General features: G+C 28.4%; 3 protein-coding genes across 6 annotated transcripts in view; 2 read left to right on the top strand and 1 right to left on the bottom strand.

Annotated features, from left to right (window-relative positions):
• The first annotated feature begins 2,309 nt into the window (after window positions 1-2,309).
• On the top strand, window positions 2,310-13,573 carry LOC109603506 (uncharacterized). Of its 2 annotated transcripts, none has more exons than XM_020020004.2 (3): window positions 2,310-2,561; window positions 11,243-11,378; window positions 11,433-13,573. In XM_020020004.2, exons 2-3 carry the CDS (start codon window positions 11,248-11,250, stop codon window positions 13,339-13,341), a joined length of 2,040 nt encoding a protein of 679 aa, XP_019875563.2. In that variant the 5' UTR covers window positions 2,310-2,561; window positions 11,243-11,247; the 3' UTR covers window positions 13,342-13,573. The 2 variants fall into 2 exon arrangements, with proteins under 2 accessions (XP_019875563.2, XP_019875562.2); XM_020020003.2 differs by lacking the exon at window positions 2,310-2,561 and adding an exon at window positions 10,664-10,903.
• A 4,361-nt stretch (window positions 13,574-17,934) lies between these two features.
• The window catches only part of LOC109603505 (potassium voltage-gated channel subfamily KQT member 1-like), a 105,252-nt gene continuing 97,785 nt past the window's right edge, over window positions 17,935-25,401 (bottom strand). For 2 of the 3 annotated variants that reach the window (XM_049970176.1, XM_049970177.1), the window contains exons 11-15: window positions 22,352-22,535; window positions 21,399-21,534; window positions 20,791-20,947; window positions 18,578-18,700; window positions 17,935-18,116 (exon numbers count right to left, since the gene is read on the bottom strand). In XM_049970176.1, coding sequence (XP_049826133.1) covers window positions 18,009-18,116; window positions 18,578-18,700; window positions 20,791-20,947; window positions 21,399-21,534; window positions 22,352-22,535 — 708 coding nt within the window. In that variant the 3' untranslated portion in view covers window positions 17,935-18,008. The remainder of the gene's footprint in view (window positions 18,117-18,577; window positions 18,701-20,790; window positions 20,948-21,398; window positions 21,535-22,351; window positions 22,536-25,401) is intronic. The other variant, XM_049970178.1, reaches the window with a different exon arrangement.
• LOC109603512 (probable cytochrome P450 6a14) lies at window positions 22,960-25,337 on the top strand. The gene is made up of 4 exons (XM_020020011.2): window positions 22,960-23,124; window positions 23,314-24,456; window positions 24,519-24,770; window positions 24,824-25,337. The coding sequence occupies exons 2-4, from the start codon at window positions 23,316-23,318 to the stop codon at window positions 24,991-24,993; spliced, it is 1,563 nt and encodes a 520-aa protein (XP_019875570.1). The 5' UTR covers window positions 22,960-23,124; window positions 23,314-23,315; the 3' UTR covers window positions 24,994-25,337.

Raw genomic sequence — 25,401 nt, 5'->3', positions numbered from 1 at the left:
TATTTTAGTATTAGTATATTTATTTTAAATTTAATAATAAAAATATATTAAAACATTATTATTATATTTCTTAATTTAAATTATAAAAAAATATTTTTCTTTCTATGTAATTTAATTTTTAAAAATGTTATAAAGGTTAAAAACAAAATCTTCATGCAACAGAAGAATAATTTTTCACAATTTACTGAATATTCATTAATTTTGTTAACAATGTTTAATATTTATATCTATATATATTTAAATATCTATAAATTCGACAAAATATACAAAAGGAAGTAGTAAATTATGAACAATAATTGACTATACTTAAAAAATACTTATTTACAACGTAAACTTATACCTAAAATTTTTGGCGACTCTCAACAGAATTCCTCATTTGCATACACCATAAAATTTACTGAATAACTTTAATAAGCCATTGACGCAACCGCGTAAAAATACGGAGTTTTTTTAAATAGACTTGTCGGTGTAGCCTTCAAAAACGAATTTGGAATACTTCCAGCATCGTGTAAACATGGTTCTAATTACAAAATTTATCCGCCCGAATCTTGTCCTGTAATGTTAACAAACTTCATTTAAATCGAATTTGATTTATTGATTAATTCCATTAGGAATTCTTTATATTAGATCTTACCATTTGATAAATAACAGTGATTAATTATTGTGCCCTAATAATTACATCAGTAGGCAGATTCAGTACAACGTTTATTAAAGTAATTACGTACATGTAAGATATTTAAATAATATTAACATTTTAATTGAATTTTTATTATGATTTTTTAACACTTCTCAAACCACTCATTCAGTCACTGAGGTCTTCAACTAATGGCATGATCTGGTTAATAGGGGACTTGATGCTGTAATTATTATTAATTAGACGTCGTATCAAGTAATTTATATTTAATTGTTCAAAATTCATTATCATCTTTATTGATATAACTTGATTATATACCTGTAAATAATATACATTTCGTTAATTTGATGTTCATAGTTAATTAAGTATTTTTTCAAAGAACAAATTTTTAAAATATTGTGTAAAGTAATTTAAGTTAAACTAAAAAAATATCCAAGTAAGTAGAAAAGTTTATGGGTTTGTAAATGAACATAAACAAGACTTGTTCAAACTATCTATTTTCCATTTATAAATGTATATCCATGTACAAAGTATTTTTGAATACTCATCAAATGAAGTCGAATTTCTTACCATTTTTTTATTTATTCGAAGCTGCAGCTCTTCGAGAGGTTTTAAATGGACTCCTTTTTTTAATATCAGAAGGGATCCACTCCTTCTTTTCCATCTAAGTGGATATGTATAAATTTTGTCAAAGTCTTCAGTGTGTAAAGATGGGTAATAACAAATATTTATCAGAAGACTTAAAAAAACAAATCGTAGTTTATTCTAGTGATGCACTGAATCAAAGCCGGAAAAAAAGCCTTATATGTCCAAATGAAACTATAAAATCCGAAAATGGATGGTTTTCCTTTGTGAAAAATAATTTGTCTGTAGTTTGAAAGATAACATTCCAAAACACACATCTAAAAAGGCTTCTAAAAATGTTTTTTAGATCAGATGGTGAATGTTTTCTCAGGGGTCTCACAGAATCCGGACTTAAATCCAGTTGAACATCTACAGCAATAAAGAAAATTTGTGGCAAGTTATTCATAGAAAAATGGGCAAACATTCTTGTGGAAGTGTGTCACATTCTTGTCGACTCGATGAACAGGCGACGTCAAGAAGTTATAAATAAAACGGTTATGGTACCAAATATTAAATAAATAAGTAAATAAATTTATTTCGTGTATATAATATTATTTCAAACTTATGTTCATTTTTTATTAATAGAAACTGCCAAACATTATTAACATATAACTAGAATTATATATATACAAATAATGTTGTTTCTAGTAAGTAGAAAAAATATACAAATTAATCTAATAAAATAAGAAAATAAACAAAATTTATTCCTCACTTTTGTCCTCCACTGTATGTCCGATATAAATTGAATAATAAGTATTTTAATTGATTATCAGAATAATTAATATTACCAGTACAAAACTTAATTTGCTTATTTTAGGTTTATTAAAGGAATAATAAAATTGTTTTGAATATGTAAATATTTTTCGAGTTCTTGACGTGCGAATAGACAAGAGCGACGATGGCGGCGCAGTTGGCGCGTTCCTCGCACGCCGCCCTGAATGAAAACCTACACACTCTTAAAGTATTTACGTGATTAATGCAGTAAATTGAGCCTTGCAACAGAAAGAAGACGGTTTTCTGCTAAGCGGATTTCGGACGCGGAACGTTTCCGTCGCCCTCTCCGAAAATCGCTGTTTCCCTTCGGGAAAAAAAAAATAACGTGTGCGACGCTCAACAGGATGCCAAGAGCACGCGGTGCGCTGACAGTGTTTTGTACGCGACGCATCCCGAATGACATGTGAATTATTTTGGTTGTTTTATTATTTTCTTCGACGGGAATTTGATGGTGAGAGTGACTAAATGCAGTGACATCACCATAGCATGATGCGAGATTGGTACCATGGATGAGGCGGATAATTTCAAGGCAAGCAATTAAGTTATTAATTTCGTATTGTTCAGGATTTATGGTCCGAAATTGGTGCAATGTATTGGGTTTGACGACAGAGAAAATTAAATGTGTAATTGTTCCTTTGTTATGAACAATGTATGAAAGTGAACATTGTCAAAATATGACAATATATATTAAATACAATATACAACATAAAATATTAAACAGCCTAAAATTAGTAAATTACACTATTTTTTTTTTTAATTTTAATTATGAAATATTATTATTAAGTATTATAATAATTTAAATATTCATTTATGTAAAAAATATGTCAAATATACAATTAATATGCTTTATTATGTATTATTATATTTATTTATACTTGAATGCGATACAAAAAACATATTTTTTTAATAAAAATCATTTCATTTATTTCATAGAAATGTAAATATTGTGCAACTAAATAATATGACGTAAATTTTAATTTATTTGAAAGTTTATTTTGACAACAAAAAATTCAGAATAAAGAATATGATGTAAACAATTTTTTTTTAAATATGATATACAAAACCTTCATTCAACATTCTTAATAAAAATATTATAACTTCTTTAAATTTATAAAAAATGGAATGTACAATTATAATTTTTTTGTTGAAAATAAACTATATTATGTTAAAAAACGCTATAAAGGGACAAAACTGAAATAGTGAATTATGAATGAGTTTGCCAAGATGGCGGAAATAACAGTTGCATTTTCAGCTGTATCCTAAACTTTAGGACATAAGGGATAAAAATAGTCACAGAAAAGTGCAGCAAAAATCAATATTTTTCAGCTATATCAAACTTATTAAAAATGGGTCTGCAAAGTTTAAGATTTTGACTAAAAAGGCACTTGAAGTAAGGTACAACTAAATAATTAAAATTAATGTATCATTCTCTCAATTATTAGTCTTAAGATAGAAAATTGCCAAAAGATTAGTTAATCATATGAATATAGAAACTTTTGATAGTATATAAATATAACAAAAGTGATTATAATAAGCGACATAAGGATTTTAAAAACCATTTTAAAATGTATACTTATACATTAACCTGTACTAGTACAAAAACGAGTTTGTTAAATTGATGAGAATTGACAAAAAAATTCATATTTTAAAAAAGCTACATATTTAAAACTATTTATAAATTAGAACCTATTTTTATTCTTCTATTTTGGTTTAGTTCTTTAGATTTGTTAAATTGTAATTTTAAAGTTTTTTTTTTAATTTTAATTTTCAATTTAATATATTAAACATTTTTTGTTTATATATAAATACAATTAAATTGAATTTTTAAGACATTATTTAACAATTAACTAAGATTGAAATTGAGACATTGTATTTAGTTATAATAACAGTAAATCTTTATGTTAAATAATTTACTGTTAATGTTGTGTTAATATCAAAAATTTAGGTTTATTTTAAACAACTTATATACATATTATTTTGTATCTTGGTTCAGTTTTTTAGATCTATTAAATTTTAATTTTCTACTTAACATGTTAAACATTTTTTATTATCTTCCAAATTAGGTAAAATTAATCTATGTCATCATAAAATTTGAAAGTAACAAAAATTGAGTTTTTGTATTTAGTTATAATAAGAGTAATTCAGTTTGTTAATTTATGTAAATTTACAAAAAAATGACAAAAATATTTCTTAAAATAAATCAAATTTATTAATAATAATATTGATAAACGAAATTATTATATTAATAATTAATATTTATTCAAAAATGTTATGTACAAACATATTTTATGTTTATTTTAATCATGTTAACCCACATAAAACTATAAATGAGTATTCTATTTTTATTCTCCTATTTTGGTTTAGTATTTTAATCTTGATAAATTTTGGTTTTTTATTCAACATTTTAAACAATTTTAGTTTATAAGTAAAAATATACAAATCATACTTTTTGACGCAGTTTATTTTTCAAGTTAATAAAATTAATGATTAATGTTTGTCGACAAACGATTATCAAAATTTAAACTTTGTGGTTGAATTGATCGAATAACTTTGGCAAAATAATCACTTTCAGTTTTACTTATCAATCAATATTAGCATAGTACTCAGCAAGTGCGACGAAAAATTCATTCAGTAATTGTGATTAATCGCAACTCCCGAATTGCGCAAATACTACTTGGCTCCCTCAGAATGGCAGTTATTCGAGTAGGTTGGCGAGTATGTATTTTTAAATTCCTCATGTATAGTATTTTGCTGTATGGTATTGGGACTTAATGCTGGTCAAATTTACCTCTAAAAATATCCTCTCTGCTCGAGTTCCTGCGTTTATGCAACTGGCATAAGCATTATTTTTGTATCCTGAATATTCGACGGACTCCCATTAAACCGACAACCATACAAATAGTTCGGTTTTGTATTTATAGTAGCGACGATGACTACTTGCCTAATTTTAGGGGATTTTACGAAATTTACGGTCAAATAAATACTCATTAAGTATTATTTTATAAAAATTTTCTTAAAATTACATTTTTTAATATAATTAGTATTAACTGGTTAGAATAAGATGGATGAGAATATTCCGTTATAATGAAATGCTATTCAAAATATTTTGATTAATCTAGAAGGTCAATGTTGTACTTAGTTTGTTATTATTGTTGTGTTTAACTGTACTTTTATTGTAAGTTTAATTTAATTTTGTATAATTTCAAAAAATTATTACTCAGAACGTTTTTTCCAATTATTGACTCAGAAAATAGTACTATAAAACTTCTCCGTTAACATTTTAAACTTCCTTTGAGTTATTAGCAGAAGGCCTTCTCTAGTGACTATAGAAACTCTTCTTTGAATCAATTTTTCATGAACATTATCAGTTTGTAATCATTAGACAGTTGCATATCACCATATAGTCAAACCTTCCTCAGATTAAGTGTTTTTTAAGTAGTGTTCCATTAAATTTACCAGTTTTAACGTAGTGATCAGACATGCAAAAATTGTCCAAGTCTTTCTCCTCGTATGTATCATAATACGTTGTATGTAAGAAAAAAATTGGCAATTAACTCCTAATTTTGTTATTTTCAAATAATTTATATGGAATAAATTTGTGCAACTTTTTAATGCAATGTACTACATGACATCTTTCTAATATTTAATTCATCAATGACAGACCTATTTCCAAACAAGTTGGATGAGATTTTGGTACCTAATATAAACAATTATAACATTTCATTCCTTTGTTTTAAACCATTTTATATAATATTACAAGTTTCTTCAAGATGTTACTGTAAGATTTAAGTTTATTGTAGATGATTTTATATTAATTAAATTAAATTATTTAAATCACTTATCTAATTATTTAAATAATAAGGGAATATTTATATGTCTAAATACTTTTCATTATTTGTTTTCTCATTACAACCTTACACCACATAATTTAGTTAAAGCTTCAGGCATAATTTCCACAAGGTACTATTTTGAGATATATTATCTTTACTAATTATTATCCTAAGCGTCTGTAGGATGTAATTACAAATTTAAATCAACGTAATGCTCTAATAGTTTCAAAAAATCACAAACCTCATTTGAATGAACGATTTTGATAAATTAACTGTTTTATTTGAGCGTGACATATGTCTTAATAATACATAGCAAATTGAATGTCTAATATTGAAATATGTATGTTAAATATGAGTCGAGATCCTTTCGTTCAAGCAGTCAATTAAAAATTACTTAACATTTGTTAATTTCAGTGAATCAATTAAATAGAGCTTAATTTAGAAATTAATGTTATGTAATGGATTTCCTCATATTGCTTATCTAGTAATTATTGATCATTACTTTTACTGAACATTAAATATACACTAGTCAAATTATCCTTGAAGGTTCTTGTATATATGTATACATAATTTTCTTCAAACATTTAAACAAAAATATCTTAAAAACGTCTGTGATAATCAATATTAATTAAGAGTATCTTTTTTTTTCTAACTTTAGGATCAAAAATATTTAGAGAATGAAGAAAGTATAAAACTTTTCTTAAAGTTTCTCCTGAAAAAAATTCAATCCCGCAAATTTTAATTTCAAAAATTGTTTTTTTTTTTCTAATATTTTCCGTGATCTTTGGTCCAAATGTGTTTGGTATGTACTATACTAAAAAATAAAAGAATGTTTTAATTAATTTTGATTAACATAGATGGCCCTCAGTGAGATATTTCAGTTTTAATGGTTATTTTAATTTTTTTCAAATATTAGAACTGAAATTTATCAAAAATGAGCATTGTATTACCATTTTTTTATTTTTCGTAAATTTTTGTTAATAATTTAGTCTTTTATTCACTTTGTTTATACTATTTTTCCATTTCCCTAGTTCGATATTTTTCATCGCTCCACATTAAAATATGTCAAACAGTTATGTCTCGCAATATAAAGTGAAATCGAACGATAAACACAAAAATATCATCCAATGCTAATAGATTAAGCGTGGGCAGGACCAATGTTCGATAAGATGTTTACAGTTTTATTTTAGTTTCCATACAAGCCTTCCTAAGTCCATAAAATTTCAAGCAGCTATTCCATTATGCAAGACAGTTCAACAATTCAATAATGAAGACGAGTGTTTGCAAACCTCTCGCTTATTAAACTCCACATCTCCTCAATAATACATTCATGATCTTTATCTTCATTGTTGGTTGTAAAAGTCAAGAACTTGGTGCTATTTGATTTGAATTGTGGTATTGACGTATTGTTTAGGATTTTGAAAGGTGTATTCAAATGGAGTAGTCTTATTAGCTATTTAGTCACAATTGAAAAATGGAATATGAAATAAAAATATACTTAACTAACACAATTGCTTTCGAAATTGTTGTCTTCATTTTATAAGTTGATGGTTTATTTACATTCACCAAGCAGTTCCTCCAAATTATTTAAAAGACATTGTTTCTTCTTGTTCATGTCCTAAATTTAAATAAATTGAATTTACATTCAAGATAAAGAAAATGGAGAAGATAAGTTATAAATAAACTTAGTTCTGGAATAAATTAACCCAATTAACAACTATGAACATTGTAACCGAATCTATAAAACACACAACTGTCAATTTAAACCTAACAATTTAAAATAGATGTTTTATGCACGCCATTTGATCCTAATGAAAATAAATTTATAAATACAACATTACTTCAATGCAAGCAACGTGTTTATCTGACACACTTATCAAAACGTTCTATTTCCTACTATCTGCAAATAGGAAGAGCAGTTGCACCAAAGTAAATATCGGTAAATGTAATTGTACCCATTTTAAACAAAAAGAATATGCAAAATCAACGCAATTATTTCAAGCATATAATTTTGAAATTTCTTACGCTCCATTTGATCTACATTTCACTAAGTGATTTCTAAACTGTAATTATTCACGAATGTTTATATAAGGTCCATAATAATACACATCCATCACAACAAAATAAATATGCTACATAAACCCGTGGGATTATCATTTTTTGTCGCTGCCCACATGCGTATAATCTATTATGCTCTAGAATTTAATTTTTATAGATCTGACTGATATAATTGTGGACGTAAACGGGCCCCGGAGTCTATTATATGGGACTTATTAATATTGGTCATTTATTAGATATAGATATAGATTTTTTTTGTTAAAGAATCCGGTGTTGAAAGGTGACAGTCAACTTATAACTGTTCATTCAGATTGAAATTGTGACTCACCGGATTCTGTTAATTCGAGTCCGTTTTGATGAAAATATTAATGAATGACTTTTTAGTTTTAAGGCGTGTCCCAACATTCCTCTTGGTTTGGAATTGATGAGTCAATATTTTTCTTGGCAATGATCATCTAACAAATTATAAAAAAGTTAATTTTTTTCTTTGTTTAAGCTACTAGTATTTATTTAAATGTAACCAAAATGACAAACAAATACCTAAAAAAATCATCAAAGTAAATAATTTATTTAAAAATATGTAGTTAATATAATATATGTCATGAGTTGTAATGTCATGTCAAAGAATTTTAAACACAAAACAATTAAATTAAGAGCTAAATACTTGGAGGCAATAAATAATTGGCACATCTAAAAAACTCACCGACATCTGACAAATACATATTTTTAAAAATATTTAAAAAATTATAGTCTATTTACTTATTAATATATATTCCACTTAGTTTTACTTTTTAATAATTTATTAAGAAAAAAATAACTATAATATGTAGAAACAATTTTTTGGGACAAATGGGAACTAGATAAAAATTCATATAATGAAATATGTAATTTTTGTGGCACCACGAGTATTTTAAAACATCTTTGAACGGATAAATAAATAAAGATTGCTTTATTTTTTAGTAATTTAATATGATAGATTTAAATGTTATTAAAAGTTTTTTAAATGCAGTTTATTATTTAAATAATAAAGTCTTATCAAAGTGTTGTTTGAGAAAATTGATTTTAATATGATTCAGTTCTGAACATTTCATCTGGTTTTAAAATATCCAAATACTTTAAAATCAAAAAAATAAATTCATTGATAAATTTGATAGAAATAAACTTCATAAATATAATTGACATTGAAACAGATTATCTATCTTTATTAAAAAAATATTTCAAAATTTATTATTTTATTTAATTGTAAAATATTTAAGAAATTGATATTATGTTATTATTTGTTAATTCAATAAAATAGAGATTTTATTAAAAACTTGTTTGTTGACATTGAAACAGGTTTTCTTTGTAATATTTTTTATAAAAGCTAAATTATCAATTCTTATATATAACAATAGCTTTTATAGACTTAAATTAACAATCAAATATCTATTTTTGTGTAAACAATAAATAAATCAAGGTTATTTGAATTATTTTGATTATTTATAATTATATTTATTTAATAAATTCCAATAGTGATTATAAATATGTTATAATAACTTATTAAAATATATAAAAATATATTATATATGTACTTCTTGAATTGCCTCTCAGTACCTACAATGTTTATTATATTTTTCTGTTTTTGCTCTTTTATTTTTGTTATTATTATTAAATTATATACTTTTTAATAGTTCAAAGGACAAAATTATAGCAACTTTGTAACTTTATAGCCTTTCATTGCTCTCTGTGAATTTTAATCGATTTTTTTATCGTCAACTAAAATTAAAGCCAATCTGGAGGATAATTTCCCCTAAAAATATGATCCAATTTTGACTTGACATGTATAAATTTAATTAATAAAAAAAGATGATTCTGCTTATGTTAAACATTCTACAGGGATAAAACTGCAGGGATGCTTTAATTCTTTTGGCATAGGTCCTCTTAGATATTATTAAAGAACAATTTACTTCCATATTTGGAAGAAATGATACTCCTAATTAAATGTGTTTCAACATGAAAGCGATCCCAAACACAAATCCATTGTTTTGAATTGGTTAAAATATCAAAGCTTCTACGTTCTGTCTTGCTGTTAAATATTAAATTATTTAATATTTAATCATTAAAAATCTTTCTCAAAATTAAAGTTTCTGTATTTATGTCCAGAATACGAATATAGTAGTTTTTATAATACAGTATAAAACAACAATAGTAAATTAATTTTATTTTACCAGGTCATATAAAATAAAAGAGTTATAGTTAAAATATTAAACTTTTTAAAAAGTTGCTATATTAATGATCACTGCTATATGCAAACAGCAATATTTATTAATTATTGTAATAAAAATACAATTTCATTTTCCATTTGTTTATAATACTACTCCAAATTATATATTGAGAATATTTATATTTATACTTATTCAATTTTAAGTTGAAAAATGTCTATAATAAATTCGATACTACAAATAAAAATAACAATAATAAACAACCTCGCGCCTGGAATAGTAAGTCTATTAAAGTGCTTTAAAACACAATCATGTGCCACATGTCGATCCAAGCCGCCGTTTCCTGTAAACCAGATGTACACGCGACCGAAACACGCACATCCCGAACTCTGGGTCGGAAAAGAGCAACATAAGAACGGGTTAAGAATAAACCCGACTGGTCGGAAGGACCCGTAGTTCCAAATATGGTGCAATCTCGTGTTACAGCGTCGACCAAATTCAGAATATACGGCCAGTATGGGGAGTAGGAGGCGTCGCGGCGCCCGAAATAGACCCCGCGCCGAACCTTACACGGCCAACAGCCGCGGCGGATCACTACAAATGTTCAAAACTATTTCGGACAAGTTTCTTTCTTTTCGCAGTTGGATTGCTCACGAAAGGCCGTAGCCAAAATGTGTTCCATCTTTGATACGTCTGCGGATGTTATGTGATTTTGAGTGTAATATTTTCAAAGTGTTCATTTTATGGCTGTGATATTACGGATGTTGTTAACATGAACGAGAGTAAGTTTTTTTTTTCTATTTGGGCGGCCACTTTTGCTTAGGAATATACGCACTTTTTCTCTATCTATTTGATTTAAGCTATTCAAGGATTGAACTGTCATAAATGTAGGAAGGCTGTAGCTAAACTTGGCACAAACAATCCCCATCAGATTGTATGTCGCAAACTATATTTGTAAATGGTCTAACGTAAAATTCAGGAAACTGTTAGTTAGTCTTTATTTTTACTGCAACAAAATATTACTCATACTTCAATATTATTATTAAGATTAATGAAATTAAGTATTAAGTTAATGAATTTTTTTGTGTCTGCTTTATTTATTTTTTATTTTATTTTTGCAGCTATTATGCAAGCAGAAGAAGTAGAAGAAATAGCTGGTTGCTCGGATGTAGCTCCCTCCATAAACGAGATGACTTTAGGCGTAAAGGACACCCTTTCACACGAAATGACGGACGAACCAGAACTAAATGATTCGAAGTAAGTAAAACTACACACAAGTTAGGCAGCTTCCTAAATTCTCATTTTTTATAGATATTGTTCGGATAGTCCGACAAAATTTGAAGGAATCAACTTGGAGGATGACATTGAAAAGGTAGAGGTTACTTCACACGAGTCTTCAGATTTGAACGAAGATGATTATGCCAGTGAAGTACCGAACACAATTCTACAAAAACCCTCCCTAAATGGCCTTCCGGATCAAAATCCAAACGAGTCCATTAAGAACTGGTTGCAACGATTGTCTGAAGAGGAGAATCAGAAGAAGTACGTCACTAGTCCGTTGAAAACGATTGATGTTATTCCCAAAACGAGTTCGTTTAACATGGGGAACAATTTAGTACAAAATACTAATAGAGTAGTAAAATATCAAGACTTGCCTTACATGGGCGAAATGACTTTAGACAATTCTAAGCCGAGAAGAGGTAGAAAGCCTAAGAAGGCGGACATTTGTCATTTAATTTACAAGAACTATGGAACTATATTTCCTGGAACACCCAATCCCAAAAGTTATACACAAAATGGAACAATTAAAAGTCCCATAGACTCTAAGGACATTCAAGAGAATATTAATAGAAGTGATGTTCAAAATAGAATAATAAGTAGCTTATTAGAGAAAAGACTGACTCAAGAATTTAAAAAGAAAGATAGAAACGTCCAATCTAGTAGTAAAGGCACGACCAATCAGAATGAGCCTTTGAACTTATGCATTAGAGATCTCAATCATTTAAAAATAAGATTGCTTAAAAACAATGATAACACTTACACCTCGGAAATTAAATCCGAACCGCAGAGTGACGATGAGGTGGAATTCGTCCATGAGACTCCTTCTCCTTCAATAAGTATTAAAAATGAATTTCCTCCATTACCTTCAGATAGTTTAAGTACTCCAAGCCCAGACTTGCCTAAAACGCCCGATAGTACAGCACCTGGAGGTTACGTTTATTGGCCCAACGCCGGAGTTTTCATTCATCCAATGGCTTTACAACAGCAACTTATGATGTATCAGAGACTTGCTAATAATAATAGTTACACCCTACCCAGTCATAGCCCCAGACCACCACCCGTACCGGAGATACGAAGCCCAGAATCAGCCACAGAGTTAAGAAAAATAGTCCCAAAAATCCGAGTGAAAAGACCACAATCCACCGACGAGACTGACTTAACCGCTCAAGAACAAAAATCGAAGAGAAACGCTTCGACGGCCAGCGAAAAGACACCCACAAAAAGAAAACGATCCGCCATATTCATACCACCGATTCCAACTGAGAATACAGCAAATCCAGCCACGGAAGTGAGCATATGCAAATTCAAATTTACCGGCGGAGCCAAGCCCAGCCTTCAAGAAAAGAAAATGCTCTCCGTCGATTCCGGCGGAAACTTTAGATATTACAGCGGAACCGGCGACAAAAGTATGCGGGGCTACGAATTCTTCCCGAGGGAAACGCTCCAGCAACAGGTAAACAACGCTCAGGGTTCGAGTACTGGTGCATTTTTGCAGGCGAGCGGGGAAAAGATTTATCCAGTACCACCGATGGACTTTACCGGCACTAAACCAAGTAATGAATTTCTTTTAAGGCCTGACGTTCCTCACACCAGCGTTTCACCTTTGCCGGATGCATCGTCGAGACACGGCAACAATAAAAAGAGGAAGTCCAGAAAATCGTTGCAAAGGGAAAAGTTGGAACAGACATTTAAGGAGAAAGGATTTTTGATACAAACGCAGCAGTTGGAGTCTGCGGAAGGTGCTACTTATTGTAAATTCAGGCAACTCAGGAAATTTACTAGGTACTTATTTAGGAGTTGGAAGGATTATTTACCAGGAAACGTGGCTGAAATCCCGGAGGGTGAACGTTTAGAGAATAACAGTGACTTAACCGAGAATGACGTTGACAATCTATCGATACATTCTAGTGAATTGTCTTCAAGTAATATTCAATGTTAAAACTAATCATTTTGTTTATTTAACCAAAGATTTCAGTGATACAAGACACTGTTTGACAGGGTGAATTTAAGGTGCTAAATATTTAGTAATTAAGTTAAATTTAAACTTTATTTTAATACACGTAATCTAGTCCTATGATATTAAAGTACTGTGTACTTCAAAAATATTTGTTGTTAATTTATCTAATTAAAGAGACACTTAATTTTGGATAAAAAATACATGTTGTTATATAATAATATTTTGTGTATTATTATGATTCATGCCCTTCCAAGATTTTGTAAATAAATAATGACATTTTGTTGTTAGGATTTAATTATTATATATACATACGTACCACTTGTTTAGGAAATAAGGGAAGATTAAGTAGGTTAAAATATAAAACTTCAACACTGATTATATAATATTTATTCGTATATATGTATATGTAGATATAATTAAGCATTGGGTTTTCTAATATTGCACCAACAAATATGCTATTACAGTTTATTTTTAAATATACATTGACTGATAAATTTCACGCATAGGAAAATTATAAATAGTATACCTTGTGAGCAAACTAAAAACTAGAAATATTTTTGAAGTATTTACATTGTCATTCATCTGTTTACTAAAAAGGTGATTTACAGGTGCCTTAATACTTTACTACTATCTATGTCAAATAAAGGCATTAGTGAAATAATACAGGATCAAGTTTTATTATTCTTGTAATGGACTTTTAAGTCTAATGCCTTTAATACAAAATACTGCAAATGTGCTTGCTAGTTTAACTAAGATGATTTAAAAATGCACATTATTATTAAGAAATGGTTAACCATTTATTTATTGAAATTTCGAAGATTAAATGTTTAGAAACAAATTGACAAAGGTAAATTATTAACTTGGCCTAATTTACAATTAAAATATTCAAGTCAAATTTTGAAATATGTCGATATTAGTAAAAATTGTTTCATCGACTAAAACAAAAAGTATAACACCAATTAATACACTCAATAATTCTATCAGCCTTCTAAAAATTTTAGATAGTCATTAAAACTTTGATTTAAAATTTAGAATATTTTTATTATCTGGAAAATATGATGTTACGATTTAGGCATGAGAAATATCGGCGATATAATTGTTTATTGCTTCTAAAAAAATCTGATTTTAATAGAATAGTAGTTCAAGATGTGTTATCAACATGCAACAATAAGAATAAATATATACGGGGAAGGTTGATGGGACGTTGCATGTTAACGGAACCATCTCGAATGAATTTGATCAATACGGATTTGCTTTTCAGTTTAGTTTTGAGTTAATTCGGAGTAGAATGGAAAACGGTAAACATCACAGTCACAGAGGCACTCAAGTCAAAATAAAACACACATTTTGAAGGACTACTGAACTACTGATTAAATTGTGACAGCTTAGAGCTGCACTCATACATTTTTGTTCAGGCCTTTTGAAATCTATCACTACAAATTGGCATCTGTTTATATGCAAAGATCTAATTTGGTAAACCGTTGCATACAACTAAGGCAGATAAGAATCGATGCGTAAAGTAATTTTAGGTCATTTTAGGCTCGAAAATTGATTTGTTCCTTTTACAAGTTTGGACCCAAAAATTCTTTAGATATGATCAAAAATAGAATGTAATCTAGACATGTTATCACTAAATGTAAGGGGAATTGCATATAGTTTCAATATCAATGATTATTTTAATCCTAATTTCATAAATGTGTCTTGATGAACCAGATAAATTAATCGTCAATATTTCCATTCCAATAACTCGTTCGCTTTAAAAGTTGGCATTACATTTTTAGATGTTGATAATTTAGTTGATATGTTTAATAGAACCACAAATAATTTAACACTAATATGTAAACCAGTGCAATGAATTTAATGTTATGGGAACAGAAAATTTGACGGGATCTAAATAGGCAACAACTAGAGAAGGTATAGAAATTCTAGTAGTATAGTAGTAGTATATGCTCTAAAATTTAGATAATATACAAATATACATGTGCCCATAATACCTTGCTATGTTTTTAATATTGACAACCAGTTGATAAAGAACAATCCACCATTAATTTTATTTATATGTAACTTGAGAATTGTTTTAAGTAAAAATTAAGAACGTTCTATTCAGTATCTAGCCCAAAGACGTTCTTAACCATTACTACAAATGGATTAATCAATTCCAAAATTGTGCTTTAAATAACTCTACAATTATATATAAACAAATAAATAATGCTTTCAGTTTAATGCATCAGCAATTTTAAACCAACAAAATAATATTTATACGGTTTCATATTATTTTACTAATAATAGATTGATTGTCTTCTTTTCATTGATTCTCAAATTGCATACTTCGTGGTCAAACTAGTCCAGGAAATATTAAAACAAATTTTACAAAAGCCAGAGATCATATTTAATAAATCTACAATCTAAGAATATCACAGATTGCTTTATTTATTCTAGATGAAGTGATGCAAGAACGTATTTCTCAACTTAAAATCAAGGAGAAATTGAATATTTCAAGTGTATAATAGTGATATATATTGACATAATTCACATTTAGTAATTTCCTCTATATTATTTGTTATTTAATTGAACATCTATATTTATGTATACATAAATATTTTTATGCACATTTAACTTAAACTTACATTATAATAAGTACATCACAATTTAATTCTAAAATATGTATGTATATAATCAACAGAGATCATTTCTCTGGATTTAATGTCACATTCACTAATTCCTGTAATTATCTTAAGATGAAGATATTTTATGACACCAATTAGTATCTAGTTTTAAATGACATTAATACTATTTGAATTTCTGATTTAATGAATTATTTTTAATAAAATATATTTTTAAAAAGGTGAAATTTAAATGCGAGACTTAATTCATTAAAAATTTAATAAAGCTAATACCAAAGCATATTTTCAAGACAGATTTAAATAATATTTTTTAAGTAAAATGTCTGCCTTGTACTTTTTCAATTTTAAACGTTATAAAATTGTAACAAAACTACGTATATAACATAAAGATAACGATCACAAAAAAATTTGTACTATTTAATTTGTTTTTAATATAATACTCATTTAATCACATGATTTTAAATAAATATACGTAATTACAATTATTTCTATAAATATTTTTATATATTTAACAGCGAATATAGAAACAGATTTTATCTTAACTAACATTTTATTTAGATATTATAATATGTGGGGTATGTACAGTACGATGTATTGTGGAAAAACTTAATGATTCATGATTGTGCAGTAAAAATGATAGATAGGTGATTAATATTTATAAAGTAAAGATTCAATAATTCTGAATTGTAATTTAATATTATTACAATTAAAGTTTGTAGTAATATATTAAAAATTAGTTTAAAAAGTGTGAGGTGTAATTATAATAGAATAATAATTCCAATAAATAAAATTCAATAACAGCTTTTTATCTCCATTAAACAGCCCACAATTACTGTGGAGAATTGACAAATTTAACAATAATTATTTTAATCCTAAAAAGTAAAAAATTAATTGCTATAGAAATTATATTAATATCACAGAAATTGAAACGAAACTGGACTACATACCATATGCAATTGTATCAAATATGAAACCATATAAATAAAATGACACTTCATATTAATATCAGCAATGAAATGGTTACAGCTTTTACGGTAACAATTTTAATGTTTATTAATAAAAATAAATTCTAGGATGTCAATTTAGTTACTTCAAAGGGTTGTGGAACCAACATCACATTTAAAGGTTGAATATATGTCACATACATGTAACAAATGTTTAACTTCTAGAATTTAATTTCAGTTTAAATCATTTTATATTTATAAAATGATTAATTTATTTTCTTTTGATAAAGTTTAATTATTAAGAACACATTTTTGAATACTGTAACAACCCCAAAATATACGGATAATTCTAATTGTAACCATAACCGTTACCTCAAATATCAAATAACCAATGTAGATATGACGAAGATATATATGAAACCATATAAATAAAATGGTACTTCATATTAATATCAGCAATGAAATGGTTACAGCTTTTACGGTTACAATTTTACTTATGGTCTCTCCTAGTTGGAAATCGACATAAAAATATTTTGTTTAATAATAAAAATAAATTCTAGGATATCAATTTAGTTACTTCAAAGGGTCAACATCACATTTAAGGGTTGAATATATATCACATCCATGTAACAAATGTTTAACTTCTAGAATTTAATTTCAGTTTAAATCATTTTATATTTATAATATGATTAATTTATTTTGTTTTGATGAAGTTTAGTTATTAAGAACAATTTTTGAATACTGTAACAACCACAAAATATACAGATAATTCTAATTGTAACCGTAACCTTTACCACAAATATCAAATAACCACTGTAGAAATGACGAAGATATGTAAACATAAATATTGTTTTATATGCTAAAAAGATTTTCGCACATGAAAAGCAATTTTTATCTATTTGTGCAATGAAGAATGATTGACATATTCAACTGTTTTGTATTAAGAAATACAATGCAGTTGCTGTATTCATATACACATAATATATATTTTTATAACGCATATAAAATGATAGCATATATAATGTTAGAAAATAAATTTATATAAATAATATATAATAAATACTTCTTATTGAATACTTGTTTATACGTCGTCTTCTAATGGTCGAATGGCAACAGTTCCTTGTTGTTTTTGGGTCAGGATATTTAAAATATGGGTTAAAGTATCCAACTTTTTATCCAATGATCCCAACTGAAACAAATTCGTTAAAAAAAGTTCAAATAGGTGAACAGCGAGATTAAATAGAATAAAAGGTACCGGATGTTTGCTATAGATGTTAAATCAAAATTTGAATTTTGTCATTTTTATCTAGTTTTGTAAGAAAATCCAAATTTAGTGGTATAACTAAGATTCATTCTCACATTTAAATGATTTAACAAGTATAAAAACTATGAAATTCACAACAATTAACATTAGGGAAGCACAATATTAAAATGATCCCCTCATAGCAGACAATCTGTATCAAACAACAAATAAAATTAATCTAAGGATTAAAGACTAACAACTTTGGATAAATAGCAAACATTAACTTCAGATAAAACAGTTTCAATACTCTATCTAAAAGAAACAGCCAACAGAAGACAGTAGCGAGACAATGGAATAGGGGACTGGGAGGGTAATGAAAAATGGGTGGCAAAGAATGAACAACTTACCTGTTGTTCTACCCTGTAAAGTCTGGCCCCCACAGTCATAGGTTTCACGTTGCCGACGCGGTCGATTCCTGCTAGATAGCTTCCTGGTTTGCCGAGCGTCTGATCCAAACGCCTCTGTAACTCCTGCAACAAAAAACGCTACGGTTAACAGATAATGGCTGTTTTTAATTAGTCCTGAACTACTTTAAACCGCGGCGCTGGAATAATGGCCCAGGTGACTTAGGGATTATAAATAGAGTTTAGAACTTACACATTGACTTAAGTATTTAAAAAATAATTAATTACAATTTAAAAAGTCTGTGACTGTCTGCATCCTGATATTATTCACTTGAAAACTGAACTTATTTGGAAATACAAACGTGGTTTATTGTATTGTATTTGCCGTATTTTTCGCTGATTAAACAAGAACTGAACGATCATTTTGAATGGTAAATAATGGGGATTATCAGACAAACAGAAGAGTACTTGAAAATTCTCTGATTGATAATTTGGCTTATTTTAATATTCTAGTTTGTTCTGTAACACGAAATACAGTCCATATTATATGGTTAAACTATCCACCGTATATTGATAGTGTTCTTTTTGTATACCATCAATATTAACGATTATATATATTAACTAAAATAAACACACTCTTTGTGTATTTATATGGACTTTTCACAATTTCAAGTTAATTAGGAATTATTTTTCTATGTTCACAATAATACAGCGGTGGTATGAAAGAAATTTTAATTTATTTTTTAATTTCAATGAATTTTTTAGTAATACTAAAACTAATATAAGGTAATATATTGACAATGCCTCTTCATCAAGTCGACTTTATAGGCAGAACTATACACTTTGTCTTCAATTCGTATTAGGGGAGAAGTACCAGATACTGTAAAACATCCCTAAACCATGATGATGTTTCCACCATCATGTCTAATTGTTGATTTTTGGTGCTTAAAATTGTTTAAAGAATATTATATTTTGTGTCCAACGTCATTGAACCGAGATTATAACAACAAAACAAAATCAGTTAAAATTATTCTATAATTTATGATAATCTTGTATTGATAGACTAGGAAATCAACCATTAGTTCAGATTATTTCGCAAAACTAAATTGGCCTACTTGGCTGGATTGGTTCAATCGTAGTGATTAAATTGATTCAGTTAATTATTAATCAGTTCCTGTTAACATACTGCAGATCAAAACCAATGTTGTCAAATATTCTGTAATATCCCATTTGATATTAATTTACAGTGGAAGTGATATTCTTGTTTGTTTTTGAGATAAATTGAAATAATTTCTCTCAAATCAAAAATCCCAAATGATGTAATTTTGAAATAAATTTTAATTAGATCGTTTGTTGTTGTTTACGAAGTTACTAAACTGTATTTTAAATACGTTAATTTGTGGTTTTAATAACATGAATATTAATTAAATTAAACTATGAGGTAAGTTGTTTTCTTTCTAACCTAATTATAATTAAAGTTAGCTGCTTATATTTATAATGAGATTACATTATTTTTATGTTTTTGCAATTTGTATAGAAGAAGTATCATTTATAAGTCCTTTTTTTAAATTTAATTAAAGAATTTACAATGAACTATGGTTGTAAAATTTAATTTAAAAATAATTAAAATGGCAGGCTTGCCTTGGGGTAGTAATGGAAGCATCTCGTAAAATCTATTCTATCAGCGGTTGATTTAATTTATTCTCCTTTAAAATTTTATGTACCACATTTAGTGTAATTGCGGGATTACAGTAAACTACCACTACGTGCTAGGATATAGAGAAATTCTTCCACGGGCAACGATATTATCAAGACCAAGATTAAATGCAAACCGGCAGAATTATCAACTACTAATGTCTGCACATCATTAAAGATAATCCTTTGACATGACGTATTTGTGGATTCAACGAACTGAACACATAATATGTAAATGAAGATGGGGGCTAATTATGATTATCTGTCACACGTTTATGGTAAATTTACCACATTACAAGTAAATTCGGCTGCCTTCAAATGTGTGGCACAAACGAAAACATTGGTACGCAATGACATGATTTATCTGTCTAATGAGAGACCAAATATGAATTGATCCGATTGAAGTAATTAATTCATACAAGACGAGAAAATATTTGCTGATATAAACGTTAATAATAAACAACAACATGTAATTGTAAATATGTTTAAGTTTGGGTGGTAAACATAAGTTTGGGCCTTACCTTAATCCTGACCATCATGTTGAGATGTCCTTGGCTGTATTGTTCAATCACGTCGCGCACGTCATAGGGTTTCCTGGCCTGTTGGAACTTCCTCCTGGCCACGAAGTATTTTATTTTTCTTATGGCCCGGATGGCATTTTTATGTGCTTCGGTTAATCTGACGAAAAAAAACAAACACTCCTTTATCAGGTTCTTAACATGTACCTATTTTATTTAGTACAACAGCCCTTCAGCATCACTTTATTTGAGAGACACGCCTGAAATATTCAACCCGCATGAAATATTCAAAGTGGCAACGAACTAGTTCATTGAGGATGGTGTGCAATTTACAAAACTCCTGCGTTTCTATCCGCTCGATTTTTGCTCAATATTAAAAATCGTTGGGCTGTAGAAATAATTTGTGGTGTAATTGTAATTTTAAATTGCGTCCCGATTTTATTATGTGTTTGGAATAGGTTTTTCGTTTCAACTTGTTTGAAAATTGAGTGGTGAGTAATCGTAAAATACTTATTTTTTCTACCGACTAGCTTTTAGTATAAACGTTTTACATAAATAAATTCATGTTTAAATGGTATACAGTAATAGAATTTTGAGGTATAACAACTTACTGGGTAACTCTAGGTAGTTCTCCGTCGAGGTCGTCGATTTCATCGCTGGGCGCCTCTGTCACAGTGCTTGTTTGGCTGGTGAATATAGCACCGCGGACACTTTCACGTTCGCCCCTTCTCACCCTATTCGGCGTACCTGTAAGTCCTTAATATTATAGAAATTTCTGACTTAAACGAAAAATTAATTTAGTTTTTTATACAGCAGTATTTTACCCATATCTCTTTTTTTTAATATGAATTGTTAAAATAATGTTAATTTACTATTGTTGTTTCATACTCTACTATAAAAACCACTATATTTTATAAAATATGGACATAAAAAATAAACATAAAAAGATTAATAAATTTGCTGACTTCAAATTTAATAAAAATTATTTTATTGAACGCATCTTGAATGCTCAGAGATATTTATCAAAAGAAGGTTATTAAATGAAATTTAATCCTATCAGATATGATTGATTTATCCTGGTTTAATTAGAATTTTACATTTTACGTATTTTTAGAACAATTTGGGTTTCGTCAAGATACGATCATACACTTTATATTTTAGTAATTTAATTTTCATTAAATGAAAGAGGTAAAAAAATGTTTATAAAGTTTGTTTTCTTATGTGCTGTCTAAGTGGGCATCTTTATTAATTATATTAAAACACAAAAGTATAAAAAATGTTCTATACTGTATTTACTTATTTTAACTTTAAATCGTGAGTTTAGATAAATAAAAGTTATAAAATAACTTTAAAGCAAATAATCTAACATTAAATAATAAATATCTCAATTAAATTCCGACATATATTTGTCATTAAGTCACATAAATAATGAGCGTCGCGCATTATCGATATAAATATTAGATTTTCGGTATTCCGCCGACGAATTGTGGTGCTAACTTTATAAAATATTAAAGTTGTTGAACTAATATAAATATAGAATTTCAAAGTCAAATGTTCCTCTTACCTGCTTTAGGTTCTTCCATATAGAAAACGACGTCGGCGTCAGAGGCGGCCGAGTTCGGCAGCTGCGACGCCGACGTCGGCTGGACGGGAGTGTCCGGTGTGCCTGGTCCCGTCGACTCCATCCGGTTCCTCGATTTGCGGCGCTTCAGCACCGACGCCTTCTTGGCCACCTGCAATATTAGGGACTGACCCAACGATTGGATACTTAACACCGATTACACCAAACATCGCATCTAAAATCTAGGCATAACGCGTGATGGGGGTGTAATTTTGAACACGGTGTGTACGAACTTAGTCTTGGTTGCATGACAAAAGAAAATTGTGATATTGTATAAAATACTATTTAAATAATTAAACCTTAGGTTAACTCGAGGAAATAATTGTTCACATTTTTGGTTATTTTAAATGTAATTAAATATTAAGAATTGCACAATTGTCTTTGTTGCAATATAAATATAATGAATGCAATATTGAAAACTTGACAAGCAAATTTTGAGACATATTTCATGTCATAAATGTATTTTACAAATACTTAATGATAATGAGTAGAAAAATTAACTTCATTATACCAATGACTTTAATTAATATATTAATACGAACCAATTTATAAATATTCAGTAAATAATGTTTATCATCATGATTTATCATTTTAAGAACATGAAAATAAATAATTTTACGGATTCATAACAACCACTCAGTGGATATATGGCAATCAAAAGTTACTGTTTTAGTCAACATAAAGTTGTGGTGCATAATTGAAAGTTTGTGAAATTGGTAAGTTCTTTCGTAAAAGTTTTATATCTACAAATAGCTTTTATTGTGTAATGATTGAATGAATAATGAAGTAATCTCTTCAACTGATAAAAATATCTCCAAAAATAGAAAGAAAAAATATGTATTATGTGATTAAAATTCTAAAATGAGATTAATTTGGACTATTTGTAACAGAAATTTTTCTTTTAGCGATGGTTTTAATCACAGATAATTTACTGTATGACGCATTAGCGTTACTAGCGACATTGGTGGTTGCATTCATTTTATACGCGAAATGGACTTATTCGTACTTTACAAGAAAAGGCTTATATCAGGACCAACCCACTATCCCTATAGGGAATGCTCTGAAAGTGTTCAAGGGTGAACAAATTTTTGGTGAATTATGGAGAGATTTATATAACACACTGAAGTCTAAAAATTTAAGACATGGCGGAGGGTATTTTATGATAAATAAATTTTACGTTCCAGCTGATTTAGACATAGTTAAATCAATATTAGTAACCGATTTCCAAAACTTCATAGACCACGGCATGTATATTAATGAAAAAGATGATCCAGTTAGTGCCAATCTGTTCGGAATAGCTGGACCAAAGTGGAAAAGTATGAGAGCTAAATTGACCCCAACGTTTACGTCAGGAAAAATGAAAATGATGTTTGACACTCTGGTAGAATATAGTGGTACTCTAGACAGTATGTTAAATGATTTTGCAGAAAAGGAAGAAGCACTGGAAATCAAAGATGTCCTTCAAAAATTTACAATCGACATAATTGTTTCTGTTGCCTTTGGCATTGAGTCCGACAGCATGAAAAATCCACAATCAGATTTTACCAAATATGCACAAATGATATTTAAAATGGATTTAAAAGAATTCATAAGAAATCTGGCGGTATTTTCTTTGCCTCACAGTCTGCTACATGCCCTAAAAGTGATTGTTTGGAACAAAAAATCCACAGATTTCTTCATAAATGTGATAAAGAAAAATATGGAATACAGAGAGAAAAACAACATAATTAGGAACGATTTCTTCCATTTATTATTACAGTTAAAGAATAGAGGTCAAATTAGCGATGATAAAAAAGTAACCAGAGACAAAGAGAGTGCACTTGAAGGCTTAACGTTTAATGAATTAGCTGCCCAGGCTTTTGTCTTTTTCATTGCTGGATATGAGACGTCTTCCACAGCTATGACCTTTACCATTTTAGAACTGGCTCAGAGACCAGATTTGCAAATAAAGATGAGAGATGAAATTAACAGTGTATTAAAAAAACACGATAACAAATTGACCTTTGATGGCCTAAAGGAAATGACTTACATGGAGCAAGTTCTTCAAGGTAACACTGATTAACAAGAGATATTCGTATTTCCTATAATCGTACGTTTTTCGCTTTTTCAGAGTCAATGAGAAAACATCCACCAGTAGCGTTTATACCGAGAAAATGTACGAAAGCTTACACAATACCTGGAACGGATATTACAATAGACGAAGGGGTTATGGTTTCCATTTCTACACTGGGTATACACAATGATCCTGAAATTTATCCCGAACCAGAAAAATTCGATCCTGATAGATTTTCACCAGAAAACCAATCTACAAGGCATCCATTTTCATGGATACCATTCGGGGAAGGTCCAAGAGTTTGCATTGGTAATTGTTATATACGATGGAATACTTGCAGTTGGTTAATCATTATTTTATAGGTCTAAGATTCGGAATGATGCAGGCTAAAGTAGGACTTGTAACGCTGTTAAGAAATTACTCTTTTACGTTAAATGAAAAAACTTCCCTCCCAATAAAATATGACGTAAAAACACTTAATGTTACATCAGTAGATGGAGGAGTCTGGATAAATGTAAAAAAAGTAAATTAATTTTATGTGTATGAATTTAGTACATCTATATTTGTATATTTAATGATGTAAATAATATAATGTATACGTTATCGAAGTTCAGAGAGAGGATATATTTTATAAAACTCTTTATAAGCTATGAATAACAAACTAAAATTTTTCAGTGACCTACAGGTTACATTTGCTTACATATGCTTATTATATATTGAAGTAATACGTCCAGTATTGAAAATATGAATATATGAAATAAGTTGTGAAATGCGGATTATTTTTCATCAATAGATTCAGACTTTTATATTTAGTATAAAATTCTGATTTTTTGAATGTAGAAAAGAATTCAAGTAGTTTCGGTATATGTGAATAATTATTAATTATTATATATATTACTCTGCTACAATAAAAAATATATGAGGTGTACTACTTGTATTT

Source organism: Aethina tumida, chromosome 7 (assembly GCF_024364675.1).
Source record: "Aethina tumida isolate Nest 87 chromosome 7, icAetTumi1.1, whole genome shotgun sequence".
Classification (NCBI taxonomy): Eukaryota; Metazoa; Arthropoda; class Insecta; order Coleoptera; family Nitidulidae; genus Aethina; species Aethina tumida.
The sequence above is the reverse complement of the archived record's forward strand: the minus strand, read 5'-3'. Positions and strand labels throughout refer to the sequence as shown.

What these genes read in the sequence shown, in the direction of transcription:
- LOC109603506 (XM_020020003.2), top strand. An exon ending in CCAGAACTAAATGATTCGAA is followed by an intron (nt 11,379 to 11,432) that starts GTAAGTAAAACT and finishes CATTTTTTATAG; the next exon opens with ATATTGTTCGGATAGTCCGA.
- LOC109603512 (XM_020020011.2), top strand. Translation starts at nt 23,316, where the DNA reads ATGGTTTTAATCACAGATAATTTACTGTATGACGCATTAGCGTTACTA. An exon ending in CATGGAGCAAGTTCTTCAAG is followed by an intron (nt 24,457 to 24,518) that starts GTAACACTGATT and finishes TCGCTTTTTCAG; the next exon opens with AGTCAATGAGAAAACATCCA. An exon ending in AGGTCCAAGAGTTTGCATTG is followed by an intron (nt 24,771 to 24,823) that starts GTAATTGTTATA and finishes ATTATTTTATAG; the next exon opens with GTCTAAGATTCGGAATGATG.